Below are 12,775 nucleotides of genomic sequence, written 5' to 3' on the forward strand. Positions count from 1 at the left end.
AAAAACATGAAATCATTTCCAAAAATAAATATATAAAGAAATCTATTGTGTACAAAGAGCATAAAATTAACAGGAATAAAAAATACAAATGTCACCGTGTCGGTAAGGAGGCAGAAAGATTGATCCGTTCTGCAAATACTGACGGTTGATTGTTGCTTTGCAGGAACAGATTTTCTCTCACAAGAAACAGCTTTTGTTGTCTTTTCTCACTGCACTCATTGTACACCAACTTCCAACAGGGTGGCTGGTTCTGCAAGAGATGCAGACTGTCATTTGAAACATGTCTGTGTTTTTATCCAAAATTCCTAAATGAAATCCTTTTAACTTAAAGTGTTTTAGCATTAATCCATGAATATTCACACTAGAAATCACTCTAGATATCTGACCAATACACTTTGTTAGTTTGAACAAAACGCCCAGACGTTACCTCAATAATCTGATTTCATATTTTTTAAGTTACACTAAATAGAAAACTGACACAATAGGGTTTAACACAATGAAATCCGTTTCAAAACAAATGCCAGAAAGTCTTAAAACATTAAACCACAGCAATCAGATCTCTTAAGTAAATTAAAAAATGTCAGATCCAATAAACGTTGTAATCTGATTACTGAGATGAATCAATTGTGTGAGGTCAAACAGGTTCAGTGTCAGTGAATAACTAATATGTAATAATTTTATTCTATTAAAAGATAAAAGTGTATTAAAATCTGGAAGTGTTTCCTTTCAAGTTAAGCTTTTTCAAAGTCCTGATCCGGGATGCAGCCAAACTCTTATTTTTAAAGAATAGAACGGAAGTGGGGTTGGTTACGTCAGCTTGACGCAGAAGCTGCAGCGGAAGAAGAGCTGAGGCAGGTACAGGTGTTTACGAATGTGGGGAGAGGAGGAGGGAGGGAGAGGAGGAGGGAGGGAGGGTTGACGGCGAGAAGACGAGACTGAGGGAGCTGAAGGGAGGACGGAGGAGCGCGCGCGCGAGGAGGAGCAGGAGGAGGAGAAGGGAGCATGGCGGACAGGGTGGCATCGTGCGGGAGTCTGTGCGACAGCACCAACCTGCTGCTGCAGTACTGCAACAACGGTGAGCTTTCACGCGAACATCCCAGAATCTCACTCACCGTCACCATGGTAACGGGACGGGTGCTGCATTTTTCTTTTTCTTTCTATGAGAAGACAAACATTTTATTTCTAGATTTCTGCATTTATTTTGAAAAACTCCTGCAATATTCACCTCATAGACTCACACCAGGATGAAATGACATGACACAAGTACGTGTCAGTGTCACGTCTTAAATACATTTAACCCTATGTAGGTGTTTTTTTTCTTAGTAGTGGCTACATGAAATGACGTCAGTGCCGTGCGTGTGTGTGTGTGCGGTGTGTGTGGGAGCTTCAGTGTGTGTAGTTTGCAGGCGTTGGGGGTAAATCGATCAGCCTGGCGTTCAGGGATCAGGTGTCTCTGAGTCTCCTTTACCTCCGTGGTGCAGAACTCCCTGCTTTGCATGCACCGTTCCATGCAAATGCCCCTGCCGGTGTTTCAGCAGCAGCAGCAGCCGGATTGGAAACACTTTCTCGATCAGTATTTCATGTTTGACTGCTTCCTGTGACAGAGCGGCGCCCTGAGCGGCAGGTGGAGGAGCAGCGAGGGGGTCCTCAGGCTGTGTGGAGACCCTTTGGCTGCTGCAGCCCACCGGGTTTCCCAGCTCAGCCAACAGAAGCTTCTAAATAATCGTTTCATTTCTCCCAAAACACAAAATAAGAGCAAGAGGCAGAAGCTCAGACATTTATTCTTGACCACAGTTAATCATATTTGATCATTTTTGGGGGATAAATTAAATAGAAATGTGTGTTTTTTTCTGCTTTTATTTTACAACCGGTAAGCATGACCATCAAGTTGAGGATCAACGGCTTGTTGTCTGTCTGCTAGTCTGTCTTTCTTGACATGACCCTCTGCATTTCTCCGGACTTGGGACCGGCACATGAGAGCACCATTGTGCCCCCATGTGGTTGCATGACTTTATTTTTGAACTGCTGTTTTCTTTTACTCAACATTATCCCTCTGTTATCTATTATCTTTCTAAACCTTCACTAAAGTTTTTTTTTTTAAATTGGGAAAAACCGGAGCACCCGGTGAAAACCCACACATGCTCAGACCAGACAAACTCTTCACGTGGACACGGACACACGGTAAAAACACAGAATTCACTTTTTTTTTCTTTACAGCAGTTTTTAAGCTAAATGTTTCCCCACTAGTATACTCCTGGTATCTATTTGAACCGTCACTAGTATTTTTTTTCTTAGTAGTTTTAACGTTTTTTCTTTCCTATTATCTAACCCTTGTTATCTGACCGATCAACCCAAAAACCCACAGTATGGGTCCCCCCCCCCCAGCTGTATGTGACGTAGATTTTAGCAGACCTGAACTCTGAACCAATCAGGTTGTCTGGTTCCTCTGTACTCAAGATCCTGGAAAAGGGAAGGAAGGGAGGAAGGAAGAAGGGAGGGAGAAAGGAAGGAGGTAGGGAGGGAGGGAAGGAAGGAGGGAGGGAGGGAGGGAGGAAAGAGGGAGGGAAGGAAGGAAGGAAGAAGGGAGGGAGAAAGGAGGGAGGGAGGGAAGGAAGGAGGGAGAAAAGGAAGGAAGGAGGGAGGGAGGGAGAAAGGAGGGAGGGAGGGAGGAAGGAAAGGAAGGAAGGAGGGAGGGAGGGAGGGAGGAAAGAGGGAGGGAAGGAAGGAAGGAAGAAGGGAGGGAGAAAGGAGGGAGGGAGGGAGGAAGGAAGACAGGAAGGAAGGAGGGAGGGAGGGAGGGAAAGAAGGAAGGAAGGAAGGAGGGAGGGAAGAAGGGAACAAAGGAAAATGGAAGGAAGGAAAGAAATCCAATTAGCCTCTTTTTTTTTTTTTTTTTTTTTTTTAACTTGTCCTGTCCAACAGCTGGGCAGACAGATGAGAGCTGAGGGCCTCTTGTGTTGGACATATTTTACTTTAACAAGAGGGGTTATTAATCTTCAGACAAACCAAAGGTATGTCTGAATAAACCCCTTTTGTAATTGAGGCCAAACTTTATTAATTTCAATCATGTTTGAAAATCTTTGGTGTTGGACCGGACGGAAAAGGAAAGAAGGGAAGAAGAGGGAGGGATGTCAGAGAGGGGGGGGGGGGGGGGGGGGGGTAAGAGGGTGATAATAGGAGGGGAAGGGGGGTAAGACCATGAAGCAGCATAAAGCAACAAGTTTACTGGTTGTTAATCATTATGGTAAGGTTCAAATGTAGTACAAAAAGGGCGGGGCCTATCCACACACACACTCAAATGTTATAAACACATCTGCTAGCTGGAAAAATGTCCACCTGTCGACATGTACACAAAACAGATAGTGTTCACACACGCATACTTATGCCTTAAAACCAACTAGTGTGAAATATTTCAGTCATTCAATCATGCAAACTATTAGTGCAAAGGTGAGCTAACACCTGTGCTCAGGTGAGTGTTTATGTTCTTCTAAAATGGATGGTGGAACGTGACAAGAAGGAGGGAGAGTGCCCAGCCATCCCCACCCCAAGACCCCCACCGCAGCAGCAGCGGCAGCCGGAATCCCCCCAACGCCACACGGGAACCGGCAGGGAACAACCGCTGCCCGGGCGACCAAGCCCGCCACCCAGGCCAGGGCCAGCAGGACCGCCGCAAGGCCCCCAGAGCCAGAGAGCAGGGAGGCACGGAGGGAAAGAGAGTGCCGCCCCAGCCCAACCAGGAGAGCAGCCCCCCCGCCGCGCCGGGAGCGCCCAACGCAGGGCCCCACCGGAGACGGACGCCCACAGCCCCAGACGAGCACCCCACCACCACCCAGGAGTTCCGGGCATCCCCACCCCAGATACGAGCCAGGACCCCCCAAGGGAGACCCGCTCCAGGCAGCCATCCGCCCGGCCCACGGTTGGTCCAGGGAGGAGCAAGGCAGGGGCCCGCCGCCCCCGCCCAGGAGGGGGAACCCCGGGGAAAAAAAGGGGGCCCACAAGGGGTGTTGTAAATATGGCCCGACCAGGCTCGGCCACAGTTGGAAATTTGGCGGGGCCCAGCGCTCAGGAGCAGGGACCAGAACCCACCCCCCAGGGACACGAACACCCCCGGCTCAGATGTAATGTGAACCCCCCCACCGCACGGAGAGAGCACCGCCGGGCCCAGGAAGCCGGCACCCCGGGGACACGGCCGCCGTTGCAAAGGGGCCCGTACCCCCCACCAGGGAAGAGGTAGGGGACAGATGGTCCTAGGTCCCACCTTCCTTGCAAAATGTGTGTGCGTGTATGTGTGTTTGAGAGGGTGTGTGTGTGCATGTGTGTGTGTTTATGTTGGGATGTATATATTGAGGGGGGAGGGGTGTGTATACTAAGGGCGGTGCAGTTAAAATTGGCGGGTAGGGCACTAAGGGGACATCTCCTGATTACTCACAGTGACGTCCCCTCACCCTCCCCACCAAGGGGCCCTAAATGTCTAAGGTGCGGTTAAAATTGGCGGGTACGATGCCAGGAGGACATCTGATGCTTGCTGGCAGTGATGTCCAAGCACCCCCCCTACCAAGGGCCCTACATGTCTAAGGTGCAAATAAAACCGAAAGAGGGGGGGCCCACTCCATACGGCAACCATAGGAGGGGGGGCACTGTCTAGTAACCCCCCCCCAAGGCCCATCGCAGGCTAAGCCCCCCACCCCCTCACCCTAATATGAGGTTATATGAGGAAGGGGGTAAGTTGGGGACAGCTGGTAGACTGTCCCCCGGTGGTCAAACAGCTGTCCCCCAGCCCCCCCCCCACCCCACACAGAGAGAGAGAAGCCAGAAAGCGTCGCCCCCCCCGGAGCAAGCCCAGGCCCCCACCCCCAAACGCCGGCCCTAGAATAGCTCTGGTCAGGCCTCGACGGGACCGAGGCAGCCAACCGGCCGGGGAAACCGCCGATGGCCTCAGCGGAGACCCCGACCCGTCAACTCCCCCTGCCCCGTACCAATAGTGGCCCCCCCCTCCCCCAGAATGCCCCCCCACAGGACAGGGCCGACAAGACCCCCCACCCCCCCACCCCACCCCAGACCCCGCAGCCGAAGCGGATGACACCGAGAGCGACCGGGGGCCCCAAGAGGGTTGTCCCGTCCCGCCCCAGAGCCAGGGAAGGGCCGATCCCAGCCCCAGGTGTAGATGGACAGCCCATCCGGCGCCGCTGGGCCCCCCCCGAGCAGGGCCCCCCGCCAACCCCCCCAGCACAGGCAAAGGGACCACCCCCCCAAGCCAAGCCAGACCACCACCCCACCCCCCCACCACGCACCCCCACACCCAAGCCCAGAGGACCACGCAGCACCCCAGCCCGCCCCACCCAGGCGCCGGACACGACCCCCCGACCAACAGAGCCCCCACCACCCCCCGCCAGGCACCGGAGGCCCCGATCCCCACCCCGGCCCACGGCAGAAGGGCAAGGAGCAACGACGACCAGGCCCCCCCACTCCCTAAGTCATGGAGTTAGCTATGGGAGACCAGAGAGACCGAATTCTTTCAAAGTTACTTGAACTTTGGGCTGACATTTTTTCCAAGCTGATATGATCAAGCAGCAGATTTCTGTGTTGACTTATATTTATATTTTTCTTGCTTTTCCAATTTATTAAAATAGTTTTTTTAGCAATGCAAAGAGTTATGAAAATGATAGAGCCTAATCCTCCTTCTACATCGATGGCACTCATGTCACCAAGCACACAAAGTGACGGTGAAGCTGTGATTGAAACCTTAAGCCAGACTGATAGATCGGCACATACCTGCTGCCAGAGAGCCTGGACAGGCGTGCAGAACCATAGTGCATGCATGTAATTGTCGGGTAGAAAAAAGAAAAAAAAAGAAAAAAAGAAATCCAATTAGCCTCTTTGTTTCTGCGCTAAAGTTAACACTTTTGTGGGAAACGAAGCAGAAGTCTGTCCTTAACATCGTCATCTGTCAATTATAAAACCTGGTTGCTATGGAAAGTTGGAAACTATACTTAAACGTAAAGACTTGAAATTCGTGGCAGACGTTTGTCAGACACGAGGAAGAAAAAAACTGGATGGTTGCTATGGAGCCTCGTCTTTGTAAAGGCCACAGTTCAGTTTCTTTATGCTTGAAATGAAACCCTGACGTGCAGCAGCAGCAGCAGCTAATGAGCTCCCAGCCTGAGGACTGTTGGGGTCTGAGAGGTCAGGAAGACGCAGACAAACGCAGAAGCATCCCGGTGTGGGCTGAAGGACTAGAGGAACACGGCGGCTCCTGCTGCGCTCAGACGTGTTGGTGTTCGATTCTGCGGTTTCCTGGCTTCATGCCAGGTCTGTGGATGGATTCGGGTGCTGGGCTCTGCAGCATGTGGCGATGGCGAGCTCCGCAGATGCTGATGCAGTGCGAGTGACCCTGAGCCAAGCCCCGCCCCTTCTGCTCTCTGCCGATGGCTAATGAGACATGAGGGATGGCTGTACAGGAGGAGGAGGGGAATGAAGGGAGGGGGCAAAGATGGAAGTGGGAGGTGTGCAGAGAGGCCGATGGGGCGAGGAGGGAGGGGCCAGGGATGCGGTCAGGGAGGCGGACGGGCCGACGGAGCGGCTGTTTTCTCTGTTGACTGACTGGCTGGAGGAGTGATCCGACAATGGCAGGTAGGCAAGACGAGCTCCACCTTCATCATCCTACACCGCAGCATGAATGTTTCAGCAGCCCTCAGTGTTGGTATTGTCCCGCAGACACTTACCCCCCCCCCACCGGGATAAATTCATCTCCCTCTTCCGTCTGTCTTCCCTGCATCTCCTCCAACTTCTCCTTTTGTATTTTCATCCATCCATTCCTTTGTTCTCCACCTTTTATTGTCCTTCTGTTGCCTCACATCAGCCGACTGCTGGAAAACGCTGTGTGTGTGTGCGTTTCTGAGTGTGTGTGTGCGCGTTTCGCCTGCTGAATATCAACTAACTGTGACCCGGCAGAGTAACGGGACACCGCCGAGCTTCGGCTTGACGATCCAAGGACGAACGGAGAGCAGATAGGTTTTTTTCCTTAACAGGTGTCAAACTATGAAGCAGAAGAAAAGAATCTCTGCAGATCCAGACTCAATATTTATCCCCCAAAAGCGTCTGAAAAGTAAAAAACTCGCTTTACGGTTAAGAGAACATTAAACAAATCAGAAAACTAACTTCACTAAAGTTGAACGTAGTTTCCATTTCATGAAAACCCGTGATCTCTTTCACTGAAATGTCATTTTGTTGGTGTAAACTAGTGTCCTGATGTGTTTTCTGCATGCATTCTCAGTGACTGTAGTTCATCTTTATCTGATGTTTTGAGCTTTTACCCTGATGACAGACCTGCTAAGCTCTTCTGCACATTTGGAAACACATCAGATTAAATCCCTCTGCTTCCGCCCACATTTCTGCTCGTTTTGCATTCAGGTTAGTCCCCAAACGTTGAATGAAAATAAAGATGGGCTAAATTTGAATGGAAGTGAGTGTGCCGGCAGTGGCTCTTCTTCCTGCTTCCTCCTGTGTCCTCGGCGGCTTCGACAGTTTGTTTTATGGCTGCAGAGCGCGGTTAACAATTAACCGGCCGCTCTGCTCTTCTCAGCGTCTTTCCCTCATCGTGTTTCATGAAAACGTTTCGGAGGTTGGGACGGATTCTTCTTCTTAAAAAAACAAAAACAAATAAAAGAGATCTCCGATAATCATGCTGCGGGTCGTTCCCATCATGCAAATCTGCAGAGGGCCCGATACATGTATGGAAATCAGAGCAGTCCTTTCCTGACTCGTTTAACAGACAAAGGCCGAACCGTGAAGGAACAGATCCTCGGATTCTGTGTTATCTGCTGCATCGCTCCTGTGCAGCGTCTTTATCACACGTTTTATGGGAAACTGAACGACAGGAACAGGAATTTAGCAGATAGAAGCTAGCTCCAGGGCTGCACGGTGGGGTAGTGGTTAGCACTTTCACCTTCACAGGTCCTGGCTCGAATCCTGACCGGTTTTTCTCAGTGTGGAGTTTCCGTGTTCGCCTCTCCGTGTTTGGGTTTTCTCTGGCTTCCTTCGTATAGTGTGGCCCTGCGACGGAGTGGCGACCTTTCACCCAACAGTGACTGGGTTAGGCTCCAGCAACACTGTGACCCTGAAACAGATTCAGTGGGTTTAAAAGATAAAACGTACACAGAGGTTTGTGTATGCTATTGAACACTGATGGAAAAGAAGATCCAATTCGATTTTCTTTTCATGGAGGGGTAATTATTAAAGAAAAGGTTAGAAATTTTGACCTTGCAAAAGAAAACCCTCAAAACCCAGTTGAGACTTGAGACGTTTTAGTCGTTCAAACCTTAAAATGTGGGAAAATGTTTATGGATTTTCTAGAGTCTCTACGCTGTTTCATGTCAAAACCTCCACTGTTTGGTCTTTATTATGCAGAAAATCCCTGCACACTCTCACTTTCATGGTAAATAATGTAAGTCAGAAAAAGTTTGGTGTCATCTGCATAAATCACAAACTTTAAAAAGCGGAGGGACCAGAATTGAGCCCTGAGGAACTCCACTTTTAATGTCTGTCTCCTTAGAAATGTGTTTTTCTACAAAGACAAAGTAACACTTGTACTATAGCTATAAAAATGACAGAAAAAGAACATAAAACAGCAAGGGCCTCTACTTCCACAGCAAATAACTGTGACGAAAAACCCAGAAGCCGCCAATCATCTTTTGTTTTCTCACAATAACTAAATTCTTTGGACTTTTTTTTTAAACCTGTGATTCTGCAGGATGTGTGAATTAATGAGCACAACTGATTTTCTTAGCACTAATTTTCTGTTTTTCGTCTGGACTTTAAGCCCGGAACATGTTTTCCCTAAAAGTTCGTTGGTCTTCAATCTGCGGCGCCAGGAGTTCTGGACTCATCAGCGTCAGCTACAATTTTATAACATTTTAGCAATAAATCAGGTAATAAATTCTGTAAATGATTAACTCTGAGGAGGTTGAGCTTCACCTAAACTCTTTTCCAAAATACTTTTCTTTCTGTATATTTATCTTTTAATAGAAGAATGACTATTATCAGTTGGATCATTTTCAATGAAAGGTTTTGATAGTTTATGAGTTCACTATGCTTTTTGGGTTTTTTCTCATTTGTTTGGGACTCAGACTCAGTACAGACGGACAGACGGAACTCGTGTCGGTGCTAACTTGACTCTCGCTGTGGTTTGTAATATGTCGAGCACATAATCCGCTCTGGACAGTTTGCCTCCAATAATCCAGCCAGCCTGCAGTGATGGGCGGGAGGAGGGAGGCCCTCCCGCCCATCACTGCAGGCTGGATGGAGTCCAAGCTGAGAGAGGAAGAGGCAGCAAGTTCAGTCCATGTGATGAGGAATGCAAGTCAAAAGTGATGCACAAAGTCGCTCTGTAAAAATAAAAAGTCTTAGTTTCTTCAAATATTTCTAGCATGCGAAAATATCATGTAGTTTTTCTTATTATTACACAGAGTAATGTGTGATTTTGAACTGCAGGACAGCTGGAGGGGGGTTCCTCATCTTTGTGAAAATGAGGACACCTACTGGAGAAAAAACAAACTGCAAAGAAAAGACATGTGGTTACTTAAAGTCTTCCCACTCCAGCATGGACTTTTAAAAAATGCCACAGCAGTTGTTCACCTGGAAATTTGGAGGATCATGGGGGCAGATGTGTGTTCGGTTACATGTGGAGGAAAGTCTGATTGTGTCTCGCTGCTCCAAGAAGAAGAAACGCTGGAAGAGAAGTGATCGTTTTTTTATCTGTGGAGGAAAAAAAAAAGTACATTTCTTTTGTAAAATGCGTTTTAAATGTTCTGTCGTTTTTATCCCACATTTTGTTTCCATGGAAACCAGAAGTGTTTGAAACACCTGAATGGACTTTATGTTTATTGTCAGGAAAAATGTGTTTTTTACAAAAATTTTTAAAGATGTCCAAGATTAAAGCAGCACACTGATAAGTGATAAAGAAAAATGAAGTCAGGATGTTTCCTCATTTGCTGTGAAACGTTTGTGTGAAATTGTGCAATTAACGACGCAAATTTAAACCAATTTGTTTGTGCAAAACAAGACTCACAGTGCAGTGTGACAGAATATTCTGGAAGGTGTTTTGTAATCTTTCCTCTTTAATCCCTGAAATCAAATCCCTTTGATTTGGGTCCCTTGACTAACTTTTTAAAAACAAATGTCTCTAACCTGAGTTTTAAACTGGACAGTCATTTTAAACTGGATCAGCAGATAAGCTCAGTGGTGAAGTCAAGCTTCTTCCGAGGCGAAAAAACGCCACGCGTTAAAGCGTCAAAAAAAAAAAAAACGCCTCGGGTTCGTTTTTTTTTTTCGACGCGTCGCGTCAAAATCTACTCGACCAATGAGAATGGCGCTTTTGCACACGTGTCTGGAGCTTCTGAAGTTACAGTAAAACACAACTTGGGGGCGCTCAAACACAAAACTGCCTTGCTGAGCACACATACCAGCGAAGAAGATAGACGCCAAGTAGCGTCTACACTGCCGCGAAGAAATAATGACGGACATTCTTAAATATCCCCGAACCAAGTACCAGTTGGAGCTACTGATGCTTGAAATATTCATGTTTTCTTTGTTTGATTCTGACAAGCGTGTAAATACTTGCTCTCTTCTTCTGAGTGAAAAGCGACTTTAAGAAGCGTAAAGTTGCGCAGCGCCACCTTGTGTACAGGAGTATTTCTGTTTACATTAAGCGCCATCTATTGTCAGGGAATGAAATTGCATGTTCGCTCGGCTCATCGTCAGCGAAAATCGCCTGGGTGTGAACACAAAAAACGTGGCGAAAAACGCTGGCGAATAACGCCTGGCGAATATTCGTCCCGGTGTGTACGGGCCTTTACCGTACTGGTTTTATTGCTTTTATCTCTCTATATTTAATCTTGTGTTTTAACGTGTTTTAGTGTTTGTTTTCCTCATTTTCTCATGTTCAGCACTTTGTGTCGGCTGCTGTTGATTGAAAGTGCTATATAAATAAAGATGAGTTGAGTTGAGTTGAAACCAGATCAATAATAGTTCGTCTGAGACGTCAACAACAGCGTTGTGGTTTTTACAGAAATCTTTTGTTATTCTAGTTTTCAGGATCCTGATGATCGAGCGAGAGATTCTTTCCAAATGTTTGGAAACTTTTACATGAAAATAACCACTTTAGTGAGGGTTTGCCGTGTGTTTACTGCCACCCCCTAGTGGTCATTTATGTAACTGCATCTTTAGGAACCATGAGCTGTTGATGTTTGGGGATTTATCTCAGTAGTGTCTCAACCTGATCCATTCTGGGGGTTCTGTGGATCTCCCCACCCAGATGACACGGTGTCGGCCAGCAGCAACATGGACATGGAGGACCGCGTCTCCCACCTGGAGCAGAGGCTGCAGCTGCAGGAGGACGAGATCCAGCTGCTGAAGGCCGCCCTGGCGGACGCTCTGCGGCGCCTGGGCTGCTGTGAGGAGCAGAGCCACGCCAGTCAGCCCGCTGGTGCTCACGCCGGGAGGAGGCCTCTGACCGCTGCGGCGCCACCCACCAAAGGTCAGGACATGATGCTCAAGTGTTTGAATATGGTTACAGCCATTGACTGTATATAGAGAGCTGGACTGAGTGACCCTGGTGTTTCCAAGAAGCCAAAATCCCATAGACGTCTATAGAGAAATAAACAGCTGTTACCACTAGCAGGTCTATCGCAGCAGCTGCAGCAGCAGGCTGTAGAACCATCACAGCTCATTCAACATTTATGAACTAATCATGCAATAAAACCTTAGTGTTACAGCACACACACGAGTCATGACGGGCTAAGGGTTACCACTAATGTAACAAGGAAAGGAAGAGCAAAATTTTAGAAGATAATAAAAGAGTAAAAAATAAGCAATGAGTTAAGTTCTAACATTTAGGCCTACTTCTGATTTGGTCCCAAAATAAAGGAACAAAAGAAAAATAATCGTTTTGGTCATTGTTACTGTTTCTGAAGACAAACCCTTTTCTTTATCTCGCTTCTCCTCTTCTTCTTCTTCTTCTCTGCTCTTTTTTTTGTCCATCTCTCCGGCGTTTTGGGGCTTGACATTAAACTTCCCCACCAAAGGTGTCGACTAAACCAATTTTCACTTTTCTGACCTCGTTTTGTGTTCCAGATTTTTTTTGGCCATTTCACACAAAAATTAACGGCTCATTAGCTGGTTCCAGGCTGTTCCAAAGACATTAATATAAGAGATGATTTAAAAAAATATGATAGTGACGCAGATTTTTCTCTCTCCAAGCGCTGAGCCAGCGCCCCCTTTGAATTGCCGCCCCGGGCAACCGCCCATACTGCCTGTACCTAAAACGCTACTGGCTATTATTCAGTAATTCTGTTGGTCAGAATAACCATTGTTGTTCTGATACTTTGTTTTTTACCTGTTCTTAATAATGCTGATAATATTTCTGTAGTTAAAGTTAATGAAGTTATAAACTGACCAATCAGCTGCCTCAGTAAAAGTAGGTGGAGCCTGCTGGCCCCCACGTCCAACGTTCTAAACGTTTGTTTGACTGATTTCATGTAGCTCGCTTTCAAGTGGTAGGGGTGTGGCCTTCCAACAAGCTCACTCCTGATTGGTGAGTGGTTGCCAAAGAAACGATGACTCAGACCTACCCGGACCAATCACTGCTTGCTCATGACGCCTAGAGAAGTAAACCATTTTCTATGGATGACATCACACTAACTCGCTCAGTCCAATTCTCAGATACAGTCAATGTTTACAGCCTGCAGTGGACCGGCGAACTGTCCAGCTTCCCCCTTTA

The 12,775-nt window shown here is 47.5% G+C and overlaps 1 protein-coding gene across 2 annotated transcripts in view; it reads left to right on the forward strand.

Annotated features, from left to right (window-relative positions):
* The first annotated feature begins 793 nt into the window (after nt 1-793).
* eml2 (EMAP like 2) overlaps nt 794-12,775 on the forward strand; it is a 33,037-nt gene continuing 21,055 nt past the window's right edge. Inside the window, exons 1-2 of one of the 2 annotated variants that reach the window (XM_023961360.2) lie at nt 794-1,075; nt 11,312-11,533. In XM_023961360.2, coding sequence (XP_023817128.1) covers nt 1,003-1,075; nt 11,312-11,533 — 295 coding nt within the window. In that variant the 5' untranslated portion in view covers nt 794-1,002. Of the gene's footprint in view, nt 1,076-6,518; nt 6,631-11,311; nt 11,534-12,775 lie in introns of those variants that run through there. The other variant, XM_023961361.2, reaches the window with a different exon arrangement.

This window comes from Oryzias latipes, chromosome 13, assembly GCF_053564925.1.
Source record: "Oryzias latipes strain Hd-rR chromosome 13, Olatipes_Hd-rR_3.1".
In the NCBI taxonomy this organism is placed as follows: Eukaryota; Metazoa; Chordata; class Actinopteri; order Beloniformes; family Adrianichthyidae; genus Oryzias; species Oryzias latipes.